This window comes from Natrix helvetica (genome assembly GCF_964273705.1).
Source record: "Natrix helvetica genome assembly, chromosome: 2".
Lineage (NCBI taxonomy): Eukaryota > Metazoa > Chordata > Lepidosauria > Squamata > Natricidae > Natrix > Natrix helvetica.
This window is the reverse complement of record NC_138552.1, coordinates 266,408,610-266,424,887: the sequence shown is the minus strand read 5'-3', so window position 1 is coordinate 266,424,887 and position 16,278 is coordinate 266,408,610. Positions and strand designations below refer to the sequence as shown.

At 40.8% G+C, this 16,278-nt stretch overlaps 1 protein-coding gene across 1 annotated transcript in view; it reads left to right on the top strand.

The window, feature by feature from the left end:
• MSRA (methionine sulfoxide reductase A) overlaps positions 1 to 16,278 on the top strand; it is a 224,203-nt gene that overhangs the window by 133,456 nt on the left and 74,469 nt on the right. The window contains exon 5 of the mRNA XM_081943808.1: positions 10,314 to 10,420. Coding sequence (XP_081799934.1) covers positions 10,314 to 10,420 — 107 coding nt within the window. The remainder of the gene's footprint in view (positions 1 to 10,313; positions 10,421 to 16,278) is intronic.

Here is a 16,278-nt window from a genome sequence, read left to right as displayed (position 1 = left end):
CAAATCTCACAAAATGAATAGGCAGTAGAGAAGACATTGTCTTTCCTCGTCAGTCTTGTCCCTTTTCTATGGTACTTCAAAGTCAAATTTTAAAGAGCAATTTTATACAATATTTGGCTCTAAACGATTAAGCAGCTGCAAAGTGTATGAAAATGGCCATTGGGGAAGCTCCTGTACTCTACTGATGGACTAGACTCAAAAAGCATGATAGAATAGGGTTCACTGATTTGTATTTGTTCAATATGTAATAGGAGCCCATCCATTACCTTAACTTTGTATGAACAATGCAATTGTGCTAAGCCATCATTTTACAAGCAAGGTACTATATTAAGTAACATAGGGAATGTTCTTCTATCTTTTGCCTGTAGCACCAATACTATTTACTTTTCATATTAATACTTATCACCCATCTTACAGAATTTGATTCTGATGATGTATGATAAAAACATACAAACAATAATTATAAAACCACTCTAAAATTAAAACATAATTATTACCATTATTTTAAAAAGGGTAAGAAGAACATAGATGTTACACACAGTGAAGCTACCTCTCCAATCCCCATTTCCACTCCCAAGCCTATTATATAATCACGTTTTACGAGATTTGTGGAAAGATATCAAAGAAGATAGTAGTAACTGTGAAAGGGATCTTGGAGTCCTAGTGGACAACCATTTAAATATGAGCCAGCAGTGTGCAGCAGCTGCCAAAAAAGCCAACACACTCCTAGGCTGCATCAACAGAGGGATAGAATCAAGATCACATAAAGTGTTAACATCACTTCATAATACCATGGTAAGGCCACACTTGGAATACTGCATTCCGTTCTGGTCGGCACAATGTACAAAAGATGTGGAGATTCTAGAAAGAGTGCAGAGAAGAGCAACAAAGATGATTAGGGGACTGGAGACTAAAACATATGAAAAACGGTTGCAGGAACTGGGTATGTTTAGCTTAAGAGAATGAAGGACTAGGGGAGACATGATAGCAGCGTTCCAATATCTCAGGGGTTGCCACAAAGAAGAGGGAGTCAAGCTATTCTCCAAGGCACCTGACGGTAGAACAAGAAGCAATGGGTGGAAACTAATCAAGAAGACAAGCAACTTAGAACTGAGGAGAAACTTCCTGACAGAACAATTAATCAGTGGAACAGCTTGTCTCCAGAAGTTGTGAATGCCCCAACACTGGAAGTCTTTAAGAAGATGTTGGATAGCTATTTGTCTGAAACGGTATAGGGTTTCCTGCCTAGGCAGGGGGTTGGGCTAGAAGACCTCCAAGGTCCCTTCCAACTCTACTATTGTATTGTATTGTAAGAGTAGGTCTCACCTCAAGAATGGGAGGGATGCTGTTCCACAGACACAACTGCAGAAACCCCCCCCCCTTTGAGGTCCCACCAAATATAGTTCACTAGCAGACAGGACCTGGAAGAGGTGGAAGTAATCGGGAAGCAACAGTTTCTCAAAATAACCTGGTCCATGAAGAAGGACTGTAAAGGTCAAAACTAGCACCTTGAATTGGACCTGGAAGCAGCCTAGCCATGTGCCATTCTAGGGGCACAGATAACTGCATTTTGCATCAAGTGAAGCTTCCAGATACTCTTCAAGGGTAGCCCCATATCAGTGGTGGGTTCTGGCTGGTACACCCCAGTACGGGCGTACCAGTGCCTGCTGGGAGCAGCAGACACCGTTCCGGTACGGTGCTTCAGAGGGCCTGCTCACCCGCCCGCATTCCTTACCTGTATTTGACCCAACTGGGCCATTTACGCACGTGCACACAGCGTACGGCGCCTGCCCAACACTCCTCTGAGCAGTTGGAGCATCACAGGTTACCAGTTGCAACGGGATCCGGAACCCACCACTGCCCCATATAGAGCACATTACAATAGTCCACCTAGAGGTAACAGGACTTGAATGACTGTGAGCAGAACCTCCTGATCTAGCAACTGATGCACAAGTTGAAGTTGTTCAAAGGCAATCCTAGCCAGGACTGTCACCTGCTCTTCATGTGTCTCTGCACTACACTATCTGTATCTGTATGCTGATGATACCCAGTTACAGATAGTCCTCAACTAATAACAGTTCATTTAGTGACTGCTCAAAGTTACAACAGCACTGAAAAATGTGGCTTGTGGCCGTTTTTCACAGTTACGACCTTTGCAGCATTCCCATGATTGTGTGATCAAAAATTCAGATGCTTGGCAACTGGCTGATATTTATGACAGTTGTAGCGTGCCAGAGTCATGTGATCACCTTTTGCCAACTTTTTACAAGCAAAGTCAATTGGGAAGCCAGATTCAATTCACAACCAGATCACTAACTTATCAGCTGCAGCGATTCACTGAACAATGGTGGCAAGAATGGTCGTAAAATGGGGCAGAACTCTCTTAACAAATGTTTCACTTAACAATATAAATTTTGGGCTCAGTTGTTGTCGTACGTCGAGGACTACTTGTATACATCTCTGCCCCCGGTGAATTAAGCAACGCTATTGATGTTCTATCCTGGTTCCTGGAAACTATGGGGATCTAGATGGGGAACAGCAGGCTTCAACTGAAGCTGGTAAGTCTGAGTGGCTCAGGGTTTAGGGGTCTTTCTAATTCTGGGACCCCCAATTGCATATTAACATTTTCCTGGGACAGTGCAACCCCATTGAGCATCAGTGATAGTGTAGTTCTGGAAGGAGAAGACTCCATATGCCTCATGTAAGGTTTTTATTTCCACATGTCTCCTTTCTTCCTAATTCACCTTTCCCTTCTTGCACATGAGTTGTGCTTCCTCCGGGATCTTCTTCATTATTTTATTTCCTCTATTCCAGTGATGGTGAACTTTTGGGGCACAGAGTTCCCAAACCAGGTCTAGCATGCTGGAAACCAGAAGAGCAGCTAGCAACAGCTCATGTGCACACAGAGATTGCTCTGCATGCCACCTCTGGCACGCGTGCCATAGGTTCACCATCACGGCTCTATTCTGTCCTGCTACTATTCATCATCTGTTGCTGCATGGCATGGTCAGTCAAACTAAATCACTAGCACTTTTTAGGAAATGTTCTGCATAGCCAGGCTCTACACCAGGTGAAGCCCATCAAAAGCTGCTATTATCTCTCCCCAATTTCCAACACATTTTATCACATAAGGCAAGTGACATTTTTACTTTGTACACTGAGCACAAGGTCAAAGCTTCTTTTACCAAGACAGGTTTTGAATCCTGGGCATTATACATCTAGTCATTTCAGGCAGGAAATAAAATAGTTGCCTGCAGTCCATAAAATAAAACTCAGCCCGTGTAACCAATAAGCTCCAGCACAGTTTTGGTTTTTCAGAAGGTTTTTATAATAATCTGACCTGCTTTTCACATTTTTGCTAACCAGGGAACTGGGGAGGGATGTGATACAGTGACTGCATCCAGGACAAAATAAGCCCCTACATAATTTATGCATTATTCATGGCAGTTAGTGAACACTGCATTCCTTTGGTCAGTTTGATTTACATGCTGCATTAAAATTCAAGCGTAAATGCTACATGGATTATTAGTAGGCTTTTAATCTTTGATTTCATGTCTAATTAGTTACAAGAGGTCAAACCTGATTTTCTCTTTCTCCTTTTTTCCCTGAAACAGCATTTTCAGGCGACTCTTTTTCTTCCCTATTACCTCTATCTTCCCATAAATGTAATGCAGTAATAACTTGCCTTAATGATAACATAAGAGACGTCTATGAATTTTATAGAAGTCTTAATCCTCAATGTGTTGTAATCTAGACAGGCTTGAGTGATTCAGTGCATAAGTAAGACAAAATAGTGAGTGCATTAGGAAGCCATATTGTATGAAAGCAACTCATCCATCTAGTTCATTGTGTCTAAGTGTACCATGGCTTAGTCAACCCGACTGGATTCTTCAAGGGCTGGATCAGCATTGTAGTTCTCCGTGGGCCGGTGAGAGGGGGGCAGGGAACGAGGTGGGACAGACGCCTCCTGAAGCACTTTACCGGCCAAAACGGCACCTCGTTTTTGCCCTCCATGGCCTCCAGCAGCACTCTACTGGCCAAAAATGGGCTGCACAGAGGCCTCCCAAAAATGGCAGCAGAGTGCTGCCAGAGGTCGGGCTGGCCAAAAACAGGTCATGTAGAGGCCTCCCGAGGTTCCCACACGGCTCATTTTTGGCCTTCCCGGTCTCTTGCAGCACTTTGCTGGTCAAAAACGGGCCGCGCTGAGGCCTCCCAAAAACGGCCGGCAGAGTGCTGCTGGAGGTAGGAAAAGCTGAAAACAGACCATGAGGGGAATCAAAACAGTCCTGGGAAGCAGCAACCATTGGGTGTTGAAGGGCGGTTCATCTCTGTGTTGCATTGGCCATACAAATGGCTTTACCATACTAGCTGATTTTCATACTGTGACCTTCTTTTCAGTTTTCTTTTCCCTTAGCAACTCTTAAGCTTTGTTCACATAATCGTTATAGTGAGTGATGAGATCAAACCAGGGCAAAACAATATAGACGACTTTTGCTAGTTAATAATACGAGGAGCTGCAGGAAAGGAGTTTTTATTAGTCTTAACTCAACAGGTATTGATTGGGGTGGAGAAAGAAAATGGTGGATCAATATATTAGAAAGCAAATGACAGATGTAGAAAATGTAAATCAAAGCTCTGTTTTTTACAATCTAAGAAACTATGAGCTGCCCTTTACAGTTTCGCTACACCACACCAAAGAGAGTTTCAGAAAGTAGTAATTTGTCTCCATTGTTAGTATAATTTCATTTGGGAATGAAAGACTAGAAAAAAGAACCATTAGCTTCTTGTCACTTATGGGAAGAAAGTTAGAAATGCTACAAGTATGACACTCAAAATGTCATTACACGTTAGTACTAGAAAGGAGGAAAAACTGATAATTCCATAGCCTCAACAGAGAGATTGACAGATTAAAATAAATTCATCTAGATGCAAACTTTATTGCAGTGTAGTATGATTTTGCTTTCCTCTGAGTTGTACCAAAATTTAGTAATTCTTTTTGACTTGCAGAACACATTTTACACATTGCTGTTGGCTTTGATTAAGAGGTACCTATCTCTTTTGCCAATATTCAGCTTTATTTTACAGTTTTAATAGTTTAGTTTAGTTTAGTTTATTAGACTTCTAGACTACCCCCTCTCCCCGAAGGGACTCGGGGCGGTGTACAGGTACAAAATTAAAACCATACAATTGATAATAAATATAATTAAAAACGGATTAAATAGACCCCTGTACAAGTTTATAAAAATTAAAAACTTAACCTTAAAACCAAACCGTAAAATTTAAAAATACAAACTGAGGTGGGAAAGCTGGAATTAGGCCAGGCCGGCTAGATGAAACAGGTGGGTTTTGAGCTTCTGGCAGAAGGAGCGGAGGTCCATGGTTGTTCTAATGTCAGGGGGAAGGTCATTCCAGAGGGTCAGGCCCATCACAGAGAAGGCCCTTCCCCTGGGCGTCGCCCGCTGGAACAGCCTAGTGGACGGCACCCAGAGGAGTCCCTCTCTGTGTGAGCGAATTGGCCGAAGGGATGTGTGGGGCAGGATACGATCCCGCAAATAACTAGATCCTGTGCCATGGAGCGCTTTGAAGATGATAATCAACACCTTGAAATGCACCCGAAAAGCCACAGGCAGCCAGTGCAGCCCGGGCAGGAGAGGTGTTACGTGGGAGTATCTAACGACTCCCGAAACTGCCTGCGCAGCCGCATTCTGAACCAACTGCAGTCTTCGGGTGCATCTCAAGGGGAGCCCCATGTAGAGAGCATTGCAGTAGTCTAGCCGGGACGTCACAAGCGCATGGGTGACTGTGCGAAGGGCGTTCCGGTCCAATAGGGGGCACAATTGGCGCACCAGGCGAACCTGGTGAAACACCCCCCTTGCCACGGCTGTCACATGGTCATCCATTGACAGCCGGGGATCTAGGAGGACGCCCAAATTGCGTACCCGATCCACGGGGTCCAGATGTTCGCCCCCAATGGCCAGTGATGGAATCAGCTGGTTGAACCGGGGTGCCGGTAGCCACAGCCACTCAGTCTTGGACGGGTTGAGCTTGAGTCTGTTACTTCCCATCCAGATCCGTACGGCTTCCAGACACCGGGACATCACTTCGACAGCATCGTTGGGGTGGTTTGGGGTAGAGATGTACAGCTGGGTGTCATCCGCGTACAGATGGTAATCTACCCCGAACCCACGAATGATCTCACCCAGCGGCTTCATGTATGCATTGAACAGGAGAGGCGAGAGGACCGACCCTTGTGGCACCCCACAAGTGAGCGGCCTCGAGGTCGACCTCTGCCCCCCTGCCAATACAAATTGCACTCGGCCAGAGAGGTAGGAGGAGAACCACCGCAAAACGGTGCCCCTCACCCCCAGCCCCTCCAGTCGATGCAATAGGATACCATGGTCGATGGTATCAAAAGCCGCCGAGAGGTCACAAGGTAAGCCCGTAAATGGGCTCTCACCTGTGTTCGGTCAGATTCAGAGCGTGGCGATCTCCAATAAAAGGACAGGATGCCATATATCAGGAATAACTAGCTCAAACCACAAACAATAAAATATAAGCACAAGGGAGAAACACATACGGAAGAAAAACGAGATAACTAGGTATTTCATAAGTGAATACCAGGAAGGACGAATATGAGTTCTCTTCCATAGACTTAGGAAATAGCATACAAGTTTTAAATCAGAAAAAAATGTACAAAAACACTTTGTACATGATAAATAGGGAGTAAGCTCCCTACGTTGAAATACTTAACTCTTTGCAATAATGAAAGTATTTAATAAATTACAAGAGATCTTATTCCACATGGGTCAGTGCACAGGTTATCAACAAATGTGCTTACTATAATAAAAATCTTCTTGGTTTTCTTCATACGGTTTCCTTTCATTAGGATGAAGGCTACATAGCCTACATCATCCTAATGTTCAGCATGAGTAGACTTTGGTCCAGTTGAAAACATATCAGTACCTCATTTTCACTATTAAATTTCAGATATTTCCGATTTGTACAGCATCTTTAGTTCACAGTTTTCTGCTTTCCTGTCTATACTATTAAAAGGCCCAACTATTTAAGACGAACTCTATTTACAAATATTTATTTGGTAGCATGGTAATGTTACTATAATACTTGCATGGTGCCTAAATGACAAATAGCATATCATGTTAAACAATTTAATATCCTTACTAATTTTACCAGTATAATTTTCATAATAGTTATTGTTAGGGATGTAACCCTAGGCTTGGCTTGGCAATGACCCACCTTTTCCAAATAGCTGGCCTGGCTCAACCATAACTTCGTATCGCTCCTGATGGGTTTTTTAATTTAGTAATTTTATTTAAGGGGATTTTAAATTGTGTTTTTAATTGTCTTTCACTTATAAGTCAACTCTCCTCCATGCACATATGTATATGTCTCTGTTCTTTTTGTATATATGTTTGTCTTATGTGTATTTTTATCCGTTTTGATTGTACGCCGCCCCGAGTCCTTCGGGAGAGGGTTGCGGCTAATCAAATAAAAATTATTATTATTAATTATTATTATTAATGTATATAAGCTATGATTACTTTACTGTTACTTTAAATACTTAACAGATGTAATTGGCTTGTTACCTCAAGCAGCCATAAGAGGGAGCCAGAATGGTTGTTAGATCTCTCTCTCTGTTTTGTTAGAAGCTGGTTGGTGTATACTGAGGTATTGTGGTTTGCTACCGTTTAGCTATACTTTGTGTGTTAGACTGAATATTTTGATAACTGAATTACTGAACCGTGTATGACCTGGACTGTTAATCGGACTCTGAATACTTCTATATTTCAACATAGTAAACTACTATATTTTTATACTATTCAGTGTCTCTGTATGCTGGTTTTGTGTGTGTTATTCCATATCACTCTCATTACGCTTCTCTGCATACTCGCTCTTCTAACGGGGAGCTTAATTACTTAACAGTTATCACTAGTCCTAATAGTACTCTAAATATCCATTTGCTTCTCTGTGGAAAACTCTTCTAAAATTTTAAAATATATGGTAAGGGGAGCTGTGTGAAATCCCAAATGATTTCCATGATAACTGAAAAACATTTTATTCTTCCTATTTGTTATAGTTTAGTAATCAGAGCTGTTATGCTTTTGATGTTAATGCTCAATTTTAATGATGGTTTAAATTGTAATACAGATAATCCTTGACTTACAACATTTTGTTTAGTGACCATTCAAAGTTGCAACAGGACTGGAATGTGTGATTTATGACTGTTCCTCACCAGGGACGTGCGGTCAGGGGAGGCAGGGGAGGCAGAGCCGCACCGCTCTCATCATGAAAATGTTAAAAAAAAGGGAAAAGGGAAAAGGCGCTGAGGAGCCTTCTGCACACGTGGTCGGGAATGGGAGCGCTCCGTGGTCCCCTTCATGTTGACTCAGGAGTCAGGAAGGAAGCGAATGGGATCACGTGTGCAGGAGGCTCCTCTAGCCTCAGCCTCCCTCCTGCGCACGTCCCATTCCCCGCCTTCCTAAGTCAACATGAAGGGGATCGCGGAGCACGCTCCGTGGTCCCGCAGAGCGCGCTCCGTGGTCCCGCAGAGCGCGCTCCGTGGTCCCGCAGAGCGCGCTCCGTGGTCCCCTTCATGTTGACTTAGGAAGGTGGGGAATGGGACGTGCACAGGAGGGAGGCTGGAGGGATCGCGGAGGAGGGATCGTGCAGCGTGAACTGTGGTCCTGCGGAGCGCGCTCCGTGGTCCCCTTCATGTTGACTTAGGAAGGCGGGGAATGGGACGTGCGCAGGAGGGAGGCTGACGTGGTCCCATTCCCCTCCTTCCTGAGTCACCCCTCCTTCCTGAGTCAACATGAAGGGGACCGCGGCTCACGCTGATGACGTCACCGGCCTCACCAGCCGTAAAGCTCACCACACGTCACTGTTCCTCACACTTACTACCATTGCAGCATCCCTATGATCATGTGATCGAAATTCAGATGCTTGGCAACTGACTCATATTTATGATGGTTGCAGTGTCCCAGGGTCATGTGATCAATACAATACAATAGTAGAGTTGGAAGGGACCTTGGAGGTCTTCTAGTCCAACCCCCATCACCTTTTGTAACCTTCTGACAAGCAAAGTCAATGGGGAAGCTAGATTCACTTAACAACCAGGTTACTAACTTATCAACTGCAGTGATTCATTTAACAACTGTGGCAAGAAAACTCACTTAACAACAGAAATTTTGGACTCAAATGTGGTCATAGGTTGAGGACTACCTGCAGTAGTTTGGTGCTGTGGTATAGTCTAGAAACCAGAAGACTATAAGATCTAGGTCTCCCTTAGGCATGAAACCCTGTGGTTTCGGACAATCACTCTTTCTCAAGCCGCCCCACCTTACAGGGGCAGGTAGGTCTCTGCAGGCCTTGAGCTTCTTAATCTACTGCTTCCACACTCTCCTCCTGACCCCTCCTATCACGGCTCAGTCACTTATTTTGGGGGTTGGTCTTTGGGAAGTTGTTGCTCTACCACGTGGCCTTCCTACCCTTAAAATTTGAGACCATGTGGTGCCATCCCAGAAGGGGATACCATTTTGGGAGCAGATGGAATGAATTGTGGTTGCTCCAAAATGGCACCCACTTCCAGAAAGGTGCTACACAGCCTCCACTGTATTGGGAGGCCAAGAGCCAAGTCTCCTTCCCAAACACTATCTCTTGATAGAACCTTTATGTAACAATAACATTTCTATCTGATGATTATTGGTTTGTGATTAGCTGCAGAATTGCATTTTCTGTTGTAATTTTAACCAAATGGATAATCATGATCTGATCAGCTCTGAATTTATCTCCTTCAAAACCTTACATTTGCATTTTAGGTATTTAAAACTGATTTTATTTCAGGTTTGCTTTATTTTTTTTAATAATAAAATTTGATTTTGTTTATCATCTTTGAGATTGGTCTGTCTCCCACAGGAAGATCTCTAGTCACATGTTTATATACTACTTAGAAAGGTGACTAAACTATTTTTTTTTGCTTTTTGCATTTTTATCCTTTAATCACCAGAAAAACATCACATGTTATGAAAGCTTCCTTCTCACACAAAAAGACATGAGCGAACACCATTTGAGGAGGCGATATAGTATCAACTGGAAGTCAAATTCTGGTCCAAAGTAGAAAGTGGGACCATGGGTAGTGGACCCAAGGGGTTTCTAGAAGACATTCTAAGTTCTCCATTCTATGGATTTCTATCTTATAGGATCCATTACTCTAGAGTTCTGCATTCCACTGTTGTTATTATTGAACTACATTGGAGTTCTCTAACTAAACATTCTATCCCTTCCTTTATTTTTAGGGATGCGGCAGGGAAATGATGCTGGGACACAATATCGGTCTGCCATCTATACAGTCACCCCAGAACAAATGGAGTCTGCCTTGAAATCTAAAAATGATTACCAAAAGGTAAGGATAAACTTAAAAGTGCTTCCAGGTCACCTTACAACATCCAGACTGAGAAAAGCCATTACAACTTATCCTCTCAACTTATGTCTACAATTGGAACTGGAGTCTCAGGTAAGGTAATTAAGAAAGATATCCACGTGACTGCTTCTCTCAACGACTTCAATCCCAGCTGTCCCTGTTGCAGTTGTTAAGCAGGTAGAGTTAAACAGCTGCCTGCTGAAAAAGAGCAGATATCTCCTCTTCATGCATGAAGGTGAACTCATATGCTGGGCTGGAGAAATGAGGCAGGGATCACGAAGATTGTTTCTCCACTACAGCGCACAGGTTCCTCTCTCCTCTGTGTTCAGAAGGGGACTCATGAACTGAGCTAGAGAGATGAGGTGATGGGGATCATGCAGCTCATCAAAGGATTTCTGTCCCTTCACCTGCCATGAATGGAGGAGAGGGGATTCTTTGGCATGTGGTAGCAGCTTGCAACCTTCCCTGTCAGCTTCCCCATTGACTTTCTGGGGAAGCTGGCAGGGAAGATTGCAAATGATCATCACGTGCCACAGAGCACTTGGCAATTAGTTGTAATATACCATGTTGCCAAGCACCCAGATCACAAACCCTTCACGAACACAAAGCCATGTTTTATGATGGCAGGAAGTGCTTGACAGACTGTAAAGCAGACATTAATGCCTTCATAACTTTGAATGGTGGTTAGACTACTGGTTGTATGCCATGCACTACCTTTATCAGTTTTGTAGCCACTAGCCCAGGGATGGGCAATTAATTTTCTAAAAGGGTCAGATGATTAACTGGGACTCTTGTGGAGGATTGCTGCTTCCCCACCTACCACGGCCAACACTCTACCCACAAAGCTGCTTTCCTCTGTCGATGCTGCCCCAATGCCCCAATGCTGACTCTGCTTTACACCCCACCTGCCAATGCTGCCCTGCAGTTGATCCTGCTGATGCCTGCTCCCTGCTGTCAATGCCATGGATCAGATTAGGACCACCTGTGCCCACAGGCCCAGGTTTGCATTACCTGTACATTGCTGAGAAAAGAGGGTTTTTTTTTTGACTCCTTGAAGACTAGCTCCCCATTTTATTTCCAATCTCATTGTTAAGGTCAGTGTATTTATATCAGATATTGTTTTGGCACTGCTGTACTTTTTCATGCTATCGTTCATAATGAGGAGAAACTCCATTCAGAACTGTGAATATCTTCCAGTATTGTTTGCTGTCTGTTTGAATAGCTAATATCTGGAGCCTCTTTAGAAAATATGTGATGACTGACATCACTACCTTTGAGTTTTCTTTCCATAAGGGATAGCGAGCAAAGTAAAATATCAGCAGGGAGATTTGTTGGCTAATGATTTCACATCAGTTAGATATAAAGAAAAGAACAGAAGACAGTGACAACCATGTAACTCTCATAATTGCAAGCTCGAGTTGTTTATTCGCTTGAGAACAATTTTACTTTGTGAAATAGTATAAAATATTTTATATTTATGTAGTTAGAAATGTAGGATATTTCCAAATCAAGCTTCCATACAATTGTATAAATCAAGTCAGGTGACACAATAAACTCTAATATTCTAATCCTTTTAATTTTTGTATTTATCCTGAATATATTGACTATATCAGAAATAGCAGAGATAGCAGCAAGTAGTGGCATGGAAAAAAATGGTGATCTGCTACTGTATTAATGTCCTTTCCCAAAGTCTCCTTCTCATTACTTTTCAGTGAACTATAAACTTTATTCTAAGGAATACCTGCATCTTTATTATTCATTCCGCCTCCCAAGAGGACTAAGGATGGTTCTCATTAATTTATATTGTTTTCTTTCCTGTAGTTTTATGTGCAGTTTTTGGGAGATGAGTTTAAGGTTGAAAAATGTCTGGTTTTTTTTCCTTTGCCCCAGAAAATCTTTCCTGTTATATACTGAAACGAAGTTTTTTTTTTAAAAAAAATGGGGAAAGGCTTGCTATCTGTATTTTTACAGATTGTCAGCAATATCCTGTGAAAAGTAAAGCATATTAAGTTTACATTGTACAAATTAGCAAACTTGAGTCTTGCTTTAGCACTCACATAACTGAAGTTTCATGCCAGCAACTCTTCTCTACTTCGTCTTGGGCTTAGACCACAGCCTATCATGCTATCATTATCTGTCTGTTTTGGTCTGTCAACTTGGGGAGAGAAATATTGCCTTGTGACTGACTGTTATAAGGTCATCTGTGATCTTGACAACATGTGGGTATTGGTCCTTTAATCAGAAGAAGTTGCTCAAACTGTGAGCTTTTTTTTTTGTTTATCCATACTTTTCCCTATTTTCTTTCCTGCCATTTCATTCTTGATGTGCTAGTTTTTCATAAATAAATCTTATGGATAGGTATTTGACCCATTTAAATGGAAAGAATTAAGATGTTTTCAGGAATAGAAAAGGTTGAAGTAGTTCCAGGCATCCTAATCAGACCCTTTCTCCATGTCTCTTTTTCTCAATATAGCTTAATGTTTTACATCTTAATTTCTCCAGTCAGATGCAAGAAGCTTTTAAAAGGTCAGATCACTGAGAATTATTCATGAAAAAAATTACATTATCGGTTGTGTCTATCAAATTTAAATAATACAGATTACAATTAAGAAAAAAAAGTCTTATTGAGATTGAAAGAATGTTGTCATGGGGATTGGTAGTATAGAATTTAAGCTTTAGATATTTAATTCAAGTCAAGTCATCTCTCTATAATCTGGCTGTTTTAAAATCATTTTTATGTATATTCAATCTGTAATATTCTGTGAGTAACTTTTGTAGACATTTATTTCATTTGGTTGTTTGGTAGATTTAAAAGCATAATGGGGAACTGCCAATCATTTTATACGGTTAAATAAAGTAAGCTTTATGTGGGTATTTTCCCTCATTGATATAATTTTTCCTACCCTACATCCAGAAATAGGGATCTCTGCAGAGTTATGCTGCCAGCCTCTTGTCTTTAGGAAACTTTGGAAAGTACGAATTTGCCACATAATTATTTTGGATCATTCCTACAGAGGAAAGCTGGCACATAGGTACATATGTTTCACCTGTGAAGTATTTTTTTGTTGTTTCACAGATAGTGTTTAGGTTTTATTTATGTATAATTTTAATCATACTCTTATGTCTAATTTACTCTGCATCTTATTTATTTTCTATAGATGTATTAATTTAGTTACAAAAATGTTTCATTATTTGCAAAATAGAGTGAGTCCAGCTCACATACAGTCTCTGCATTTGTTTCAAACACTATTCCTCTAAGAACAGTAGAATTTTTTCCCCCATTCCTTCTAAAATGTATTTACTTTTACAGTCCCTTTATACACTGTGCAATATTTTCTTAGCCTCCCAGTTCATGGTATAAACACTTGCATTTCTCTCTCTCTCTGTGTTTCTCTTCACTTGTCCTCAGACTTTAGACTGCTTATCCTTAATATAGCTCTCTGCTGACTATACTCCTTTTTTTAAACCATATAACAATTTAGTGTTCCTTCTGGCTATCACACACCATTCTCTTGTTGACTTGTGTCTTCTCTTTTCTAAAACAAATATGCTGTAAGCTGAAAAATGCCAGCCCTGCCTCTAACATGTTCCACACTCCAGCATCACAGTCACTTAACCACTAAGCAGTATTCATCTTCAGCCATCCTTTGCTTCTGAATTCTAGTTATCACTTGCAAGTAGGCAGGGAACATAGAGACATTCATATTTTCTAGAACAGTTGTGGGTCTTCTATACAAATTTTTGTTACATTCCAAAAGCTTGGCTTCTCTCCAAAAAGTATTAAACAGAGGAAAAATCCTCACATACAGTTGTGCTTCTCTTTATACATAGGGAGGAAAAGTTTGCATTTTCTAGTCTCTTCAATTCAGGCTTTCTGAAAGGTTCAGAGATGGACCAATTTTGCAATGTTCCATCAGGATTGCTGCTGTGTGTAAAAAATGCAAAGGATATTGCAAGAACCGATCAATCCATAAATGTTTATTGTCTAATAGCTAACTATTGCCAAGAGAAAAAATACATTGTAAGTGGATGACAAAAAGATACAAATTCCCAATCCAAACACATGATTAGGATAAGTCAGGATTCGAGTGCTATAATTGACTGGGGTTTGAATTGATGGGCCATTTGCTGTAAAAATGCAAGGTTATGGCATGGACTCAGAAGAAAGGGAAGAGATGTGTATTTGCAAAGCCTGCATAACAAAGATAAAGGAAGAGGGAGTGCGGACAGGTGGGGCCCCTTTCAATGTAGAAAACAAGAGCTAAGACAGAACCAATAGAAAAGTTATTAAAAGTCTTCTAGGATGCCTATTAGTTAACTTTTAGGAATAGGGTTGAAGTAGAGCCAATAGAATACCTGTCAGATAACTTTTGAAGTGTTTATTAGTTAAGACTTAGAAATAGGGATGGCGTGAAGCCAATAGAGGACTCTTTAAATAACTTTCAAAAAGCCTATTAGACAGTTTCTTTATCCCGCCTTAAAAAAATTATAAAAACTTGCTGAATCCTTTGTTCTAGGTTCTGGCATATTTTTTGGGGGGCTGGGACCCTTTTGCTGAAGCGCTTCAATAAAAGGATATCAATCCTGCACCTCATGTTCGGGTCTTAGCCTGGCGCCAAAGCCAATGAAGACTACCTTCATTGGCTTTGGCGCCATGCTAAGACCTGAATTTGGGGACAACAGAATGGTAAGGATATTTTGTAGAATGTATCTTTGGTTTAAATCTCTGCACTTTGTGTTTGTATTACATTCTACAACGGCATTAGTATGCCATGATATAAGTGTTACATTCCCTATTCTTTGTTTTGGTATAATTTCTTTTTTAAACTATTTCAGTTAATTATATTTCAACAGATCATCCACCACTCCAAATTCATTGTTAGTGCTTCCACGTGTGTTAATTGGCATTAGGCGTCAACTTAAGCAGCAAATAAACATTCACATGATTCATTGGCATTTTATTACTACAAAAATGAGAAATGCTGTTGTGACTGACTTGCCAGCAGCTCCAAGAAATAGTATGGAAATTCAGAATTTTGATCAAGACAGAACTTGGTTTATTTCATTGCCCTCTGGTGACCCTAGGACAGGTCTACAACATTGTGAGAACAGTTCATATTCCTCTTTTTTAAAAAATAAAATAAAATAAATTGTATTAAAAAATTTTAAAGGACCATAAATACTAGCACAAACACAAAATAGAAAGAATAAAGAAAAAACTGCAGTAAAAATGAATTAAAAAATAAAGAGAAGCTCTGTAGCAAATATAATTACAATTTTTTTCTTTTATTGTATGATTTTTTAAAAAAAGCTCACTTTTTTCTATTTTCCATTTTGTAAATCATCAAAACTAGAAGTCACAAGTGCAATTTTTAAAAATGTTTCATGCAGATAGTCTATAAGAGGTTTCTCTCTTTAGGACTTGTCAATTGCTCAGTATTGTTAACAATATGAGACAATTCGGAGAAGTTAAGCTATGTAAAAAATGTTAACTGCAGGAAATGATCCAAACCATTTTGATTCCCTGCACTGAGCAAGTTTCATTATGTAGCAGTGATAATCTTGACGTCTAAGTATCAATATGTATCATAGTTTCCCATGTTTTAATATTAGAAGCTAAGCCAATTCCAGTTCATCTTGCAGTAGAAACTTCCTGCAGAATCCAGAAGAAATAGACAATAGTGTCTTTTCAATCTGCAAACACATAAAAAACCATGATATGCTTTTCTTTGCAACTGGGAAATTAAGTAGAAAATCAACATCCAACTAGAACTCAATTGAAAGGAATGCCTCTGAATCCAAAGGAAGAGGCATCGGGAGTCAGGCAACCTGTAAATTGA